The sequence below is a fragment of the Macaca nemestrina genome, chromosome 14, assembly GCF_043159975.1.
Source record: "Macaca nemestrina isolate mMacNem1 chromosome 14, mMacNem.hap1, whole genome shotgun sequence".
NCBI lineage: Eukaryota > Metazoa > Chordata > Mammalia > Primates > Cercopithecidae > Macaca > Macaca nemestrina.
In genome coordinates this window covers 71,090,816-71,107,690 of record NC_092138.1, presented here as the reverse complement: position 1 = coordinate 71,107,690, position 16,875 = coordinate 71,090,816, and the positions used below count along the sequence as shown (strand labels likewise).

The window sequence follows — 16,875 nt, the reverse complement described above, 5'->3', positions numbered from 1 at the left end:
AGAAAACAACACTCAACAATACTGTTCCCTTCCCTTCAAGCTCCTTCAGACAATAATCAAATTCCCAGATACTGCAGAAACAGGAGGAATTAGAAAAATATATATTGTATACAGTATCAGTTGTAAAATCTTCATGGGATTTTATGGAATGTCTTAAATTATGTTCAATTTTGATTAATCAACCACAAAATGACATTTTCTCTGAGTAAATAAGGAGGAAGTAAAAGAGTGATGGAACAGAAAAAAAGAGAAGGAGAAAGGAAACTCAAAATTGTTTTTATGACCAAACTCTTCTTAGGAAAACACCCCTTTATTACTTCAATTCCACATACAATGATTGGGTACATATTATGTGCCAGGCACCATGGTAAATGCGAGGAATAAAATGATAAATAAGACATATTCCCAGTATATGAAATACTACTCCCAATCTTTTATTCAAACCATGTCTAATTTTAATAAATATAAAAACTCATACCTTCCTTTGTCTTTTAGAATCCTTAAATAAATCAAATACTGTGGCTATTATGATAACAAGGTAGAAGTCTCCCCGTAGGTTATATTTTGTAAATGGTATGCGTTTCCCCAACCTACAGGATTCCATCCCACCCTGAGATTATGATATACATCCCTAGGCAAGACAGTACCTTCTCACTGAGAAAGCACTGATTTGGCTGGAGGTATTTATGTCAGATGAATGAAATACAATGTGGTATACGTATAGAGATACACCCAAGTTTGTTTACACAAACAAACTCTGCCAGGAGATGTCACAGAAGAAAGATTTCACAGAGGAGAAAAGGCTTAAGACCAACCTTAACCATAAGAAAATGAGTTTTCAAGTAAGGAAAAGAGAATAGTATTTCTACTTCAAGGAATAGGATCCACAAAAGACCAAATAACAAAACACTGCCCACTCAGAAAATAAAATCAATATAGCAGCTTATAACTTTGCTCATTCAATTCTTATTTAACAACCACAGGAGATAATATCCACTTAACAAGTTAAGGAATTGGGGCTCAGAGAGGTTAAGTGATTTGTCCAAGGTTACACAATAAATAAGGGTTGGAGTTAGGTTAAGGTGAGGTCTTGTAACCCTGGTGCAGTGCTCTTTCCAATCTACCACTCCGCCGCCTAATGTTTAACATTGACTGTTTATCAAAGCACTTAGTGTCTTAAACATATGTTCCTCATAAATGAAGCATAATTTGGGATTGGAAAGAACCTCCATATTCCTCTTTAATTTCTAGATCATTCTGTGAAACACAATGTACTTAAAGAAGTATATAAGAACCACACCAAATCATAATCTACTAGCCTCAAAACATAATAATTTCTCCAAGCACATGATTATTTTAGCGTGTATAGAAAGAATTTGGTCTTACTACAAGAGAGGTCTGGGCTTTTCCCTCTGCTTCCGGAAGGTAACCTACGTCATACCTGATAGGAGGATATTGGTTAAGGGAGGGTGCTGCCCACACTGGAACTTAGTGTTGGGGGTTGGGCCACATTTAAGTCTTAGGGTGGGGGTCGGTTACACTAGAAAGACCAATCATGAAGAGTAGACCAATCATGGAGTCTACGAGTCACACAGTATTAGTGGACCCAGAGTCTTCAACTAACCACACAACCAACTCATCAATTATACTTACACAATGAGCCCCAATAAAAACTATGAATAGCAGGGTACAATGGCTCACACCTGTAATCCCAGCACTTTGGGAGGCCAAGGCAGGCAGACTGCTTGAGCTCACAAGTTCAAGACTAGCCTGGGCAACATGGCAAAACCCTGTCCCTACAAAAAAAAAGAAAAGAAAAGAGCCTGGCATGTTGGCATGTGACTGTAGTCCCAGCTACTCAGGAGATGGAGGTAGGAGGATCCCTTGAGCCTGGGAGGTCAAGGCTGCAGTGAGTCATGATCGTGCCACTGCACACCAGTCTGAGGGAGAGTGAGACCCAGTCTCATAAAGAAAAAACTATGAACACTGACGCTCAGGCAAGCTTTCCCAGCTGGCAATACTCCATGTGCACTGCCACACACTGTAACTAGGAGGAGTTAACACTGTCCATGCCTCCACTGGGAGAGAAAAATCAGCAACTCCATGTTTGGAACATTCCCAGAATCTGTCCTAGGCATCTCTTTCGTTGGCTGATTTTAACACGTATCCTCTCCCTTCATAACCATGCATATAATACCTGTTAGTGAGTCTGTCAGCCCTTCTAGCAAATTATTGAGCCTAGTGGTTAGCTGGGGAACCTCTTGATCTCAGCTGGTGTCAGAAGTGAGAACAACCTTGGAGACTGTCCCCTTTGACTTTGTAGTTGATTGACCCTAAAATTGTCACATTTAGTAAAAGGGACAATTTCTGAACACTGTAATATATAGGGAAAGAAAGGAAGTGGAAATCCCATAAGAATGGCCTTCACCTTTACCACTAACCTCAATATAATAATTCAAGTTACCTCACCTGCATCTCTATCCCCAAACATTAATACAAACACAAGTAAGAAAATAATATTAATAGTTCACCAAATTGACCACTACTAATTCAGGAAGGAAAAAAAAAATGAAGTAAATACAAACAGCATGGGATGAAGAGGTGGCAGAGGAAAAAACTTGGAAAGCAACAATCTGTGATACTGCTAATGACTTTCTACAGAAATGCCTCACCTCTTTTTAAAAAATCATCAAGACAGAACCCCTATCATTCCCCACTTCAAAGCTCACTCTAACGTTCAAATCATAAGGCAAAGGACATGAAAAGAAAGTCCCTACAAAAAGGGTGTTAAGCCTTAACAATGTAGTAAGGAGTAACATAAGTCCATACAAGACCACCTGAGGTTAAAAAAAGCAAAAGCAACAACGTTAAATGAGGGCAAAACAGATTCCCCCACTCCCCACAACCACCACCACCAATCCATGCAGCAGTTGTGGAAATATACCTCTGACTCAAAACTCCCTTTTAGAAATGATTTCACCATATTTTCCAAAATTTATTCAGAAGAATATCATACATACCAGAGTAGCATGGTCCTCTTGCTACTACTGTTATCTCTTTCTGGTGCTTACAAGCAGCCCTTCTGAGAAAGCATTCATTTTGATAAGTGTCCCCATTTGATCCACAGACAGGAATGTAATTTGTATGGCACTGCAAAAGAAACAAAAATAAATTCTCAGAACTAGGCATGAATATTAATAGCTTATTTCACATTCATGAATGCAATACCATAGCATTATGACATACTTCACTACTGAATAGTCTGGTTGTTTTTTTTTTTTTTTTGGTTTGAAAAGAATTATGCTACTTCTTATACCTTTTTTCACATTCATAAGGAAAATAACTACCAACTATCCATAAAAATGAGAATGAAAATCTCTATTTCATTTGCTTGCTACGAAAAACCACTGAGGTAAGAGGAAATTATTGACAATGTAAAGAGTGCTAGTTATGTAATAGCATTTTATTATTATCATAATTCATTTATTCATTCAAACCTAATCATAAAAATAGAAAAAATTCATTATTCAAAACATCTAGTAGGCAAAGTCCCAAGGTAAATGGTATAGAAGACACAAAGAAATATAGGATGATCTCTGTTCACAGAAACCTTACAATCTTGTAAGAGAGTCATACAAGTAGGAAAAAAACCAATACTGCAAAGCTAGATCATGAACCAAATCAGTAAGCATGTAATGCCTAATACCGATTATTGTGAGCTGGAGTGTTCAAGAAAAGCATGCTCAGAGAAAGTGGAATGTGAACTGAGCCTTGAAGGATGAGTAGAAATAAGAAAGATGAAGAAGAAAAAACACAATACACATCTGAGAAATGACACTGGACCTGCATGTAGGAAAACTTTAAAACATCTATATGGTAGAAATATCATAAATGACTAAAGTTTTAAGATCTGGGGAAAATGCTATAACAATATGATACAAGTTATTATTACTTAAAAAATAGAACATACAAATTAATAAAAATGGGACCAAAAACAGACATGAAATGTTTACAGAAAAATTACAAATGGCCAGTTAATGCATAAAAAATTATTGATCTTCACTAGCAATCAGAGTTGTCCACTAAGATGAGATGCTATTTCCAACTTATAAAATTGGCTATTAAAAAATTCAATTAGCTGGACATACCACCATACCAGTTTTGGTCATCTAAATTGGTTCTACTTTGGGGTAACATAATTAAAGAATATGTTTCAAGAATCCTAAAAAAAGAATGCAGTTTTTGATCCAGAATTACACATTTAGAAATCCATGTGACAGAAACCTATACACATTTATTACAGCCATTTCCAACAGAAATTTATAATATCAATAACCTAAAAATCTTAATGTCTAACAAGACAATGTTTAATTGAAGTATAACTGTTCAAGAAATTAATATTACAGTCATTAAGAATTACCTTTTGAACTTAAACAATCCAACAAGCAAAAGGCAAATAATTCTATTAAAAATAGGGCAAAGGACATGAACAGACACTTCTCAAAAGAAGACATACAAGTGACCAATAGACATGAAAAAATGCTCAATATCACCAATCACCAGAGAAATGCAAATCAAAACCACAAGAAAACATCATCTCACAAGTCAAAATGACTATTATTAAAAAGTCAAAATAACAGATGCTGGTGGGACTGCAAAGAAAAGGGAATGCTACACAGATGGGAATGTAAATTAGCTCAGCCACTGTGGAAAGCAGTTTGAAGATTTCTCAAAGAACTTAAAACAGAACTACCATTCAACCCAGCAATCTCATTAGCGGGTATATACCCAAAGGAAAATCAATCATTCTACCAAAAAGACACATGCACCCATATGTTATTCGCAGCACTATTCACAATAGCAAAGACATGGAATCCATCCAGGTGCCCATCAATGGTGAATTAGATAAAGAACATGTGGTATATATACACCAAGGAATACTACACAACCATAAAAAAAAATGAAATCGTGTCCTCTGCAGCAACATGGATACAGCTGCAGCCCACTATCCTAACTGAGGAACAGAAAACCAAATACCTCATGTTCTCATTAGTGTTAGGTAAACATTGGATACACATGGACATAAATATGGGAACAATAGACACTACTAGAATGGGGAGAGAGGCAGAAGGGCAAGCGCTGAAAACTACCTATTACGTACTGTGCTCACTACCTGGGTGACAGGATCATGCAATAAACCCATCTAACAAACCTACACATGTACCCCCTGAAATTAAAATAAAAGTTGAAGTTTAAAAATAATAATTGTAAAAAACAATTACCTTTAAAAAAAAATATTGTGTGACAAAAAAAGCTAACAAAGTTAGGCAAAAAGCACATATATAATTTCTGGGAATTCTGTACTATTTTTAAATGCATTATGTATTCCACAAAGCTAACTGTAAATGTTTTAAATAATATGATAATATAAAATAAAATATAGCAAGAAAATAAAGTATATTTATAGCCAATTTAGAAAAAAAAGAATATGCATAAAATAAATCCTGAAATAAAATGTCAATAAATTTTTCATATTATCTATCTTCATGGTTTCCTAGTTCCCTATTTAAGATTTTCCATATTTGTCTATTTTTCTTCAATGAGCAAGACTTAATTTTATCATTTATCTACTTTTAAAAAGTGATCAGATTTACTTTATGAAGCATACATATGGCATGCTACCGTATGTATATGTATAAGCACTGGTAAAAACAACTTCTAGTAAAATATTTTATAATCTAGTCGACTTTGCTATACATCCAGTATCAGCAGAATCTTACATCAACTTGTATTAAAATTATCTTTTTATTTTAGGAAGCCTCCCTATTATAAACATTCCTCCAGTTTTTCATGGATCACATTCCTTTCTTCTCTTTCCCTAAAATTTACACAATAACTAGTATGATGTCTACATGAGTCAATATGTTACTTTGTAATCATACAATACTCAATTAGCCAAGGAAACTACTATGAGCTCCAAGATATCAAATGCTAAATCTATGAACTTTCCAATCCCACTTTCATTCCTCAACAAACGCTTACTTTCTAAGGTAGTGTTGTGTTCACAAAGGTGCCAATATCGCCCCCTAGGGGTGGCTGTCCCTGTGGAGGCATTCTTGATTGTCACATTGACAGAGGGACCTTACTGTCATTTACCAGACAGATTCCAAGGATGCCTGAAGTACTGCAAAGGAAAGGATAGTTCCAGACAACAAAGACAAGTACCACATAACTTCTGGCTATTCATGTAGGAATTTTGACAAGACTTTCCATAATACTACAAATCAGTCTGATCTGTTATACCTTACCCTAATATTGGTTTTTATTCTAGCATCTACTATACATCTACATTTTTGTTTCATGTACTCCTGGTATGAAATTACTTTTAATTTTTCTTTTTTTTTTTTTTTGAGACGGAGTCTAGCTCTGTCGCCAGGTTGGAGTGCAGTGGCGCAATCTAGGCTCACTGCAATCTCTGCCTCCCAGGTTCAAGCAATTCTCCTGCCTCAGCCTCCTGAGTAGCTGGGATTACAGGCACACACCATCACACCCAGCTAATTTTAGTATTTTTAGTAGAGATGGGGTTTCACCGTGTTGGCCAGGATGGTCTTGAACTCCTGACCTTGTGATCCACCCACCTCGGCCTCCCAAAGTGCTGGGATTATAGGCATGAGCCACCATGCCTGACCTGCTTTTAATTTTTTTAATCCAAACATTTATTATAAGTAAACGTAAACATCTGATGGCTGTATTTTCTTCTATGGTAATCACACCTAAGCATTTACATTCTGAAATATTTATTTTATTATAAATTACTTTTGTTTCTTCTTTACATTGCAATCGTGCATTCAATTCATTTCTTTAATCATGTGTTTATGTAGGTTAATTTATCCATGAATTTCTTCTAAGGATGGTAAAGAAATTGAATATTAAAATGAAGCATTAACTCTGATAGGGCTGACAATCTCAACATTTATTCAACAGTTTTTATCCAGTAAGCATTAGTCCACAACTTTAAGTGTCCTTTAACTTAACTATCATAACCATGAAGCACACAGTTTAATGTTTAGAGCCAAGGCTATGAAGCCAAAAACGTCTGAATTCAAATCCTGGGCCCACCAACCATGTGATTATGGGCTAGCACCATCACCATGTTCAACAGTGTACAATGGTGTACCTACCTAACAACGTTGTTATGAAGATAAAATAAGATAATCTGTCTTTGGCATTTCTATCTGACCATGGTACATTCTCAATAAACATTAGCTATTTTTGCTGTTGCTTGTATCATTTCTCAGTCATAAGTATTTGCCAACAGTCACTAATAAGTGGAAGAGCCACCAATTCCTCCCAAATGATGTATTTTAACCACTACACACTCAAGTTAGTCAGTGGGGAATTGCCATCTGTCACTTGGTGATACTGAGCAGAGGACTTAATGTCTCTGAAATTCACCCTCACGAGCACATACCTAGGAGTGAGTGTAAGATGGGAGAAGCAGACCTGCTGTTGGTCATTCTCAGTTTCCATGAGTCTCTCCTGGAAGCCTCTAATTATGCCAATGGACAAATTATGGGATTTAGACAATTTTAACAACATGCAAATTCCGACCTATGTACTGATGTTGGATTCTAACTCTAACCTAAAGTCTGCTTCCTCTATATTGCCACCCTTGCTGGGAGGAAGAACTCTCCCTTATACCTTTTCTTTAGCTAAAAGAATGTGATGATGTTGCCAGCTATTTTAAGTAGTTTAGAAAGATGGAACAGTGTACAACTCCAGAACTGCATCCATTCAAGCATTTATTGTGTACCTACTGTGTGCCAGGAACTATGCTGAATACAGCAAGTAGAAAATAATAACAATGTTGTGATGGTTAATTTTATGCGTTAACTTGACTGGGCCCCAGGGTGCCCAGATTAAACATCATTTCTGGGTGTATCTGTGAAAGAATTTCTAGATGAGATTAATATTTGCATCAGTGGATCAAGTAAAGCAGACTGCCCTCCCCAGTGTGAGTGGACACTATTCAATCCATTAAGGAACTGAATAGAATTCTTCTCTCCTTCTGCTTGACTGTTTAAGCTGGGACATTGATCTTCTCCTGGTGCCCAGGCCTTCAGTCTCAGAAAGGGACTTATACCACTGGCTTTCCTGGGCTAGTATACAGATGACAGACTGTAGGACTTCTCAGCCTCCATAATCAAATAACCTAATTCCTTATAGCTCGCTCTCTCTCACATTCATGTGTGTGTGTTCGTGTGAGTGTGTGTGTTTGTTTCTCCGGAGAACTGTGACTAATAAAAGGTCTAATAAGAGGGCATGGCACCTAGCAAGAGCAGACATTGATAAATACAGGAAGAAAGATACATAGTTCAGAGAACGCCAGAACAAAGATAAAGAAAGAAAACAGTAAAAAAAGTCATAGACTCTACTCTATACAAAGTTTTCAGGGAAAGATGCAGTATTAATCATTTTTCTGTATACCAAATTAACAAAAGTGGCTTTGTTTATATATGTGGCAAGATAATAGCTCTTATTAGCAGACTGAAAAAAAAACAATTTGAATTTTTATTTAAAATCCTGTCATCTGTTAAAATGTATTTAAATAATGTCCCAGAAAGCTTCTATTTAGCACTAAAAGCATGCTGAATCATAAGCAAGTTTTTAAAATGAATTGAAAGATATTGCTAAAGCATCCAGCAGAGAAGGGTTTAATGGGCATGTCGGGTCATTATTTTTAAGCTGGCAATAACCTAAGTCTACCTTGAATAGATTTATAATCTTATAAAGGAAGGCAGAATGGTCAAAGGAAGGTTCACTCGGTAGCAAGATCAAACTATACTGTAAGCCCTGAGGCAGTTTGCTCCTACAAGGCAAAGAACCAATCTTTAAACATCTTTACATCCTCAGCATCTAGTCTCATACCCAGCACAAAGTAAGCACTGGATAAATGTCTAATGGTGTCAACTCCTAATATATTTTCCTTCCTGCTTTGCCACAAGGTAAAAATGTAAGGAATTCAGACAGATCATGGAAGGATTTTCTAGCTGTTCAAGTATATTTTTTAAAAGGTCAAAAAGGCTGTTTCTTTATAATCTTAGAGTTTCAGGGAAATACTTTTCTCAAAAATTGAAGAAAAGCAGGGCTGGGCATAGTAGCTCACACCCATAATCCCAGCATTTTGGGAGGCCGAGGTGGGAAGATTGCTTGAGCCCAGGAGTTCAAGACCAGTCTGGGCAAAAAAAAATTTAAAACTCAGCCAGGTGTGGTGATGGACACCTGTTGTCCCAGCTACTCAGGAGGCTGGGGTGGGAAGATCACTTGAGCACAGGAGGTCAAGGCTACAGTGAGCTCTGATTGTGCCACTGCACTCCAGCCTAGGCAACAGAGTGAGACCCCATCTCAAACAAACAAACAAACAAACAAAAGATAGATAAATATGATGTGAAAATCTAAAATTTCTTTGTGTCTAAAATATAAACAAAATGAAAATGAAACTAAGATACACAATTATTTTTGTCAATTAAGAATACATACTGTTAAAAAGAAAAACAAAAAAATGAAATTAGGATAACTTCTTTAAAATATAGAGTTTTTTGGAATCTATTCTTACTGGAAAGGAACAATCTCTAAGATAAATACCATTAAATGATTTAATACTTATAAGGGGAATTAAACAAGTTTATATACACATAAAATGTTTCTAGAAGGAAATGCAAGAAGTAACAGATGTTGCCTCTGAGAAGTTGATACTCTGGAGTGGAAGCTTTTTTTGTTATATATCTTCTTATATTGCTCAAGTTGTTTACTATGGGCATACATTACTCTTTTTTAAAAATAAATCAAAGCAGTCAGGCATGGTGGCTCACACCTATAATCCCAGCACTTTGGGAGGCCGAGGCAGGCAGATCACGAGGTCAAGAAATCGAGACCATCCTGGCCAACACGGTGAAACCCTGTCTCTACTAAAAACACAAAAATTGGCTGGGTGTGGTGGCACGCACCTGTAGTCCCAGCTACTAGGGAGGCTGAGGCAGGAGAATCACTTGAACCCGGGAGGCGGAGGTTGCAGTGAGCCAAGATCATGCCACTGTACTCCAGCCTGGCAAGAGTGAGACTCCATCTCAAAAAATAAATAAATAAAAATAAATAAATAAATCAAAGCAGCAGGTTCTCTTGAGAGTTTATGCATTAACGAATATCAAATGCTCAGGTAATAAGCAATATATATATTCCAATATTGTATTATATAGTGTGTGTTTGTGTGTGTGTATATATATATGCATACACAGATATGTCTTTACAAATCAAGATGAGGGAAAAAGAAAATACTCCAAAAACTAGACAAAGAATATGAAATATTAATTCACAAAAAAAGGTCAACAAATATATGGCACATTTTTAATTTCTCTAGTAATCAAATGCAAATAAAAATTGTTTTGGCCTTTCAGATTTATTAAATTTAAAAGGACCAACAAAATCCACAACCAAAAGGTTGAGGGGAAATAGGACATCTGATATGAGGCTACTGGTGAAAATGTTAATCTGCACATGAGCATCTATTGGCCCAACAATTCCACCTCAAGGAATTTAACCTAAGGAAATACAGCAGGTGAAGAGGCGAACAGCCCCAGTCTTCCCCACACAGGGTGGCTAAATCTCCAACAAAACCCACCATCTTTCTTTTAACAAACCAGAGAACAGAGTTGAGGACAACCACAGCCACTAAAAAGTGAGAGGGAAATCTCGGAAAGGAGAGAGTTTGAGGGGAGTCCCAGGTTCCACATATAAACACAGAGCACACTTCTGGCTGACCCCTAAACCACACATGGGATAGACTCCAAGTAGCCCCTGCGAGGCTAAAAGAATTGAATTGATACTTGTGTTGCTGCCCACCACAAGTAAGGCAGAATTTGCAGTTTGAGTTCAGCCAACTGTTTCAAAAATAACGATAATCTTCAAAGAACATAACAAAACCCACACACTCTAAAACATATGATTCACAATGTATAGGATAAATCCAAAGTTACTCTAACGTGAAGAAACAGGAAAATATGGTCCATTCTCACATGAGAAAACAATCAACAGAGGCAATACCTGAGGATGTCCTAGATGTGGACATGAGCAAACATATTTTAAAGCGGCAATAACATGTACGCTCAAGGAAAATATGCTTACAGTGAATGAAAAGAGGAAATCCCAGCAGGTAAATAGAAACTCTAAATTCTAAACATAAAAAATCTACAATTAAAAACTCACTGGATAGGAAGAATGGAGATGACAGAAGAAAGGATTAGTTAACCTGAAGACAGATCAATAAAAATTATCTAATGTAGAGAACAGGAAAAACAATTGGGAAAAAAATGAACGGAGTATCAAGGACCTTGAGACATTATCAAAAGGTCTAACATGCATCATGGAAGTCCCAGATTACAAGAAATAATAAGCAGAAAAAAATATTTCAAGAAATAATTCTCAAACTGGGTAACAAATAGATTTCAGAAGCTCTGCCAACCCCAAGCATGATAAGTTCAAGGAAAACCACACCATAGTACTTATATAGTCAAACACAGTAAAGAGTAAATCTTAAAAGCAGACAGAGAAAAATGACGCATTAGGTTCAGGGGGAAAACAGTTCGAATTATCACCGACTTCTCGTTTTGTTCTGGCTAAAGTCACCTTCCATGTTATGCAGAGTTCTATAGAAAGGTGCTCTTGGCAAAGAAATGATGTCCCCAGCCAACAGGCAGCAGGGATCTGAAGCCAGCCAAAAGCTACCTAAGAAAGCTTGGCAGAAGGTGGCTGATGTGAAAATGCCCAAGAGAAACCCTCCTATCATTCTATGTAATTGAATGTAAAGCCCCTTTGGACTATGAAGAAACTGGCTGGACAACAGTATACCTACCTACCCTTCCTCCTTTACCTAAACTCTCCACTTCTTTTAATTAAAATAAACCACCTGATGGTTTACAGTTTTCAAAGATGTTTCATATGCAAGCTTTCTTTCCAATTTTGATTCTCATTACAGAATCATAAGTAAGGGCAGGAAACGTGCCTTCACTTTTCCGATAGAATACTGATGCCAAGAAAATTACCTGAGATCATACAGAAATTTGCCTGAGGTCACAGGGTTACCAGAAATACTAACTCTCCTATGCTTTCATTCTGGATTTCTGTACCCTTTCTTCCCCTCAAAATCCAAATGGTGGGCATGTTTAGAAGAAAATTGTGAGTAGAAAAAAAATTCTAGTTCCTTTTTCGTCTCATATTAAATCAACCATCAGAGACCATCTTGTAAGAAACATTCTGAAGTCTGATTACCATTTAACCAAAGAAAATAAAAAGAAAGAATTAAACATAACATATTTCCTTTGTTTTACTTTTTTAGACAACAGAATCACAACTAAAAGAGCATCTGAAAAGCAAAAATATTTACACTCTTAGTTTGAGGTTCCACTTGCTATTCCAGCTCTAACCTTGACTTACCCCGAGTCTCCAAGTGAGTCAAGTTCTGTGGCCTGAAGAGATGATACAGCAACAAATAAGAATGGAAGGGAAAGAGACAGACTAGAAGGAGAAGAAAAGGAAAAAGATGCCAACATTTAAAATAAGAGACTCTAGTTCAACCTGTACCTTCTTTCCTTTCAGTGACAATTATACCTTACATTTAAATAGAAATTTGATATTTTTTCAAAGAATTGTCACATCTATTATTGTCAATCCGTTCTCTCAATTCCATGCAAGCAGCATGGAAGACACAAATAACAGGGCATCATCTGACAAAAAAGAACTGAGGGACTGTGAACCCAATTTCTTTATGGGGTTCAAGATGTTTTAGATTTTTTAATTTGAAGAATTTAGAATTATAAAATATGAATATAAAACTTTTCAAAATAAGTTGGGTTTCCTCACCTGAAATTGGCATGCACACTTCAAACCATCTCCATCTTCTTTACAGACTCCTCCATATTTACATGATGACTCATCACAAACTCTTACATCAGACTCCCTCACATTTAATTCTGCAAAAGAAAAAAACTGTTTGACATATATATTTGGATTTCTATTACACATATGTGTGTGTTGACATATTTATTTGGATTTCTATTACACATATGTGTGTGTGTATGAGAAAGTCCTTAAAATGTATTGAGCCCCCCCATTCAGAAGTGTAATAAGACATAAATAAACAAAAAGAAATTCTGTAAGACACAAAATGCTCAGTATTCCCCAAACAGAATCCTGCATAATAATGAGCCTAAAAGTAACTCAAAATAGAACTCGAAATTTCAGGACTTAACATAATTTCCAAAGGTAAATCTGTAGAATTCTTCTCTTTGGCCTTCTAAGACCTTAAGATAACAATCTTACTATTTCTTATTTAACATTTTAGGTTATTTTTCTAGTAAGTTACTTTTAAGGCTAACGAAAATTAACAGTAATATTAATTAAATGAGATAAAAAATTATCTTAATTCTTTTGGTATTCAGAATAAATTTTGGGTGATCATTATTAATTCTAGACAAACTATTTTAACTACAAAAGAACAGTGAATTTGAATTTCAGACAATAAATATGGAGCATTTATGTATACAGAATTAAAGAGATTCAAAATCTTACTAGACTTAAAACTTTTAATGGACTGATTTAAGTTGACTCTATCAAAGCAAGCAGAGCCAATCAACAATATCAGCATTCTGTGGTCATTTTGCTCCTGCTCCGACATTAAGCATCAAATTAAGCTTCAAGGTTGTGGTTGGAGCTGCCAATCAGTGAAAGTGGATGAAAATCACTACAATGCAATTTTCATATCCTTTCTATGGGAAATGAGAGCTTACAAAAACAAATGCACTTAGGTAAACAATAAACAAATGACTGTTTTTTAAAAAAAAAAAAGAAAAAATCCCAGTGTAGTGGTGAATACATGAGTCTGAGAGCAGAGAGAGTCCTAGGTTAACTCCTGATTCTCCTGCTCAAAAGCTGAGACTCTGGGAAAAGAGCAAGGACTCCTGTATCTCTAGATCGTGATGAGGTCCTGGCAAAGAGATCTAAGGGAGCACTTCTCCAGTTATCCCCATTCCTGGTTGTTTTCTATTTCTAGATTTCAAAGCAGACTCAGTAAACTAAGTCAAGGGAATTCTACGTCCGGTGACAACTGTCCTAGTGACATTTCATTACCTCTCCCTACCCCATTTGTTCTCACTGCTCTGCAGTGGTGTCTTGGGTCTCCCACTCCCAGCTGACCCTCCGAGGAGCTGGCAATCAAGTACCTGAATCCCTAAGGAGTTGATAGTCAACAGTACTTACTTGAGTAGTCACTGTCAACTAAGCACTTTACAAGGGTAGGATCACGTGTAGGTGGGTTACAAAAAAAAATCCTAATTATCTTCCTTAAATGATCTCAGGTGGGTTACAAAAGCTTATTTTCCTTAAATGATCTCAGGTGTACAGAATTGGATTAAAGTTCAAGCATTTACAAAAAAAAAGACATGAGTAGAAACTTAAAGAGAAAGCTAACACAAGCATTTTGTTATTCTTACTGTTCCACAAACTATTCCAGGTAGAGAAGGCCATCTTTCATTCCTCATCACCCTGGCTGTAGGAAGCTTTATGTCCTTGGTTCTCCTTACCTCCCCATTTTTGCTGTCTCTTCCCTTTCCCCCTTGACCATTTGCTTTAGCTCTTGAGGCTCAATCCTACGTAAACGATTTTTCACCCTATCTACCCACACTTCTGCTAGGAACTTGAACAAGGTCTGGTTCCATTTACTATCAAATACACATCTTCAGACCAAAGGAAGATAACAAAATATTAATAAAGAACTGCCCTGGAAAAGAGGGTAAAAATGTACAATATCTGCTCAACTAAGAACTTAACCAACTTTAGGGGCTAGAGAAACAAGAACTGCACAATTTGACTAATGAAATACAGTGCATTTGTCTTTTCTCCTTTCTTTGTAGGCTTAAAGTTCACACTGGGTTCTATTACAATCAGACATTAAAAAAAACAAGGATAAGTCAAGTTTTTATTTTGTCTGTGAGGCAAGATAATGCTCTGAGTTATGATTTGCCACTTTGAGACTCCTGAATTGTAATGTTTTATCTGTTGTACTTTACAGGTACAGTGGATTGCAAGCTAGAACCTAAACCATCCCTGCCACCAAGAGTCATGTGTGGTAACCCCAAGAAATGTTTGTATGAGGGACTACAGAATACTTTAGGGGAATAATCATCCCTGCTAATGTGAGGCAGAAAAGCTTGGTCCCATGGGCTGGGTGCGGTGGCTCACGCCTTTGGGAGGCTGAGCCAGGTAGATCACCTGAAGTCAGGAGTTCGAGACCAGCTTGGTTAACATGGTGAAACCCCATCTCTACTAAAAATAAAAAACTTAGCTGGGCATGGTGGTACATGCCTGTAGTCCCAGCTACTTGGGAGGGTGGGGTGGGAGGATCGCTTGAACCCAGCAGGCAGAGGCTGCACTGAGGAGAGAGTGTGCCACTGCACTCCAGCCTGATAGAAAGAGTAAGACTCTGTCTTAAAAAAAAGAGCTTGGTCCCATAAACACAGCCTTGAACAAGAGAAGTGACCCCAAGCATAGTCCCTTCTCAAGACTTGGTTTGCTCCTCCAGCTAGCCCCAAGAACTCATAACAGAGACAGAGGAGCTACAACAAAGAAACTAAAGAATGATTTTCACTAAAAATGAAGTGACAAGCTCTGCTTTGATGCTCACGTGACAAGACATAATACATGGCGAGAAAGGAGCTGGGACACATCAACAGCCCCCGAATATCAGCAATGCATCTAGCAGGACCGCACAAGACCAAGGAGATGGTAGTGTCAGGCAAAGAGGTAGACCTCTGATATCTGACAGGAGGTACCAATGTGCAACTGCAGAGGTAGCAAACAGCACAGGAAGAAAAAGACAGGTGTCATGTAGCAGTGGCCAGAATGCACTGTGAGCACACATCAAACACAATTTGGTGACTCCTGGAATAAATCTTGGAGGGAGGCATTTATGAGGGAGCTAGAGGTCCTATATTATTAATAGGTAAGGGTAAAAGTCATGAAATTCTGATTACTCTGGTTATTAGTCATATTTTATTTTATGCCTATCTTGCTATCAAGTCCATGCTAGTTTCATGTGTGTTAATGCGTAAATGTGATTAGTTTATCATCAGAAAGCAATTACTAAGCATCTACTAGGTACTTAATACTATGCTAAGAATTTTGGACACACAGGAAAAAAATGTAACAGGGAATGATCTTGCTAATATATGCAAGAATTAGTGATGAATTCAATACAGTCTATAATTAAGGGGATAAATGTGTCATACAGTCTATGACTGCTGTAGGAGTTCAAGAGGTAGGGGACAAAACTGGATTTGAAGCATAGGGTGTAGTGTCAGAAAAAACAAGACTTGTATTGACCTTGAAAAAATAATAAGGCTTTTTTATCATAATAAAGCTAATATAGGATCATAATAAAGAATTTGGAGAAGATATTTTAAATAAAGAATGTTCTAATTGCCCAAAACATATGAGTAATACTAAAAGACAGAAAAGAAAAGAGAATGTTTTTATGTAGGAAAACAATGTAAGTGAAAGTAGAAAGAAAGTAATTTCATAGTACACACAAACAATATTAGTATCAGTGGTTCCAAAACCATGTTCCTCAAAGGAACACTGGTGTCCTGGACTAGTGTACCTTCATTAAAATCAAATATGAAATTTTCTCATTTGCAAAGGAAAAAAATCAACAAAAAAAACTGTTCTCATTTTTAAGGGGTTTTTTCCTTTATGTTTCTTAAACCTTCAATATCAGATTATTTCAGATTTGTTGCTGGCTATCAACTAACATCAGATGATTTCAGA

General features: G+C 36.7%; 1 protein-coding gene across 3 annotated transcripts in view; it reads right to left on the bottom strand.

The window, feature by feature from the left end:
• LOC105480973 (transmembrane protein with EGF like and two follistatin like domains 1) overlaps positions 1-16,875 on the bottom strand; it is a 99,635-nt gene that overhangs the window by 61,775 nt on the left and 20,985 nt on the right. For all 3 annotated transcript variants that reach the window (XM_071078081.1, XM_011740203.3, XM_011740204.3), the window contains exons 2-3: positions 12,916-13,025; positions 3,021-3,150 (exon numbers count right to left, since the gene is read on the bottom strand). In XM_071078081.1, the coding sequence (XP_070934182.1) occupies positions 3,021-3,150; positions 12,916-13,025 (240 nt within the window). The remainder of the gene's footprint in view (positions 1-3,020; positions 3,151-12,915; positions 13,026-16,875) is intronic.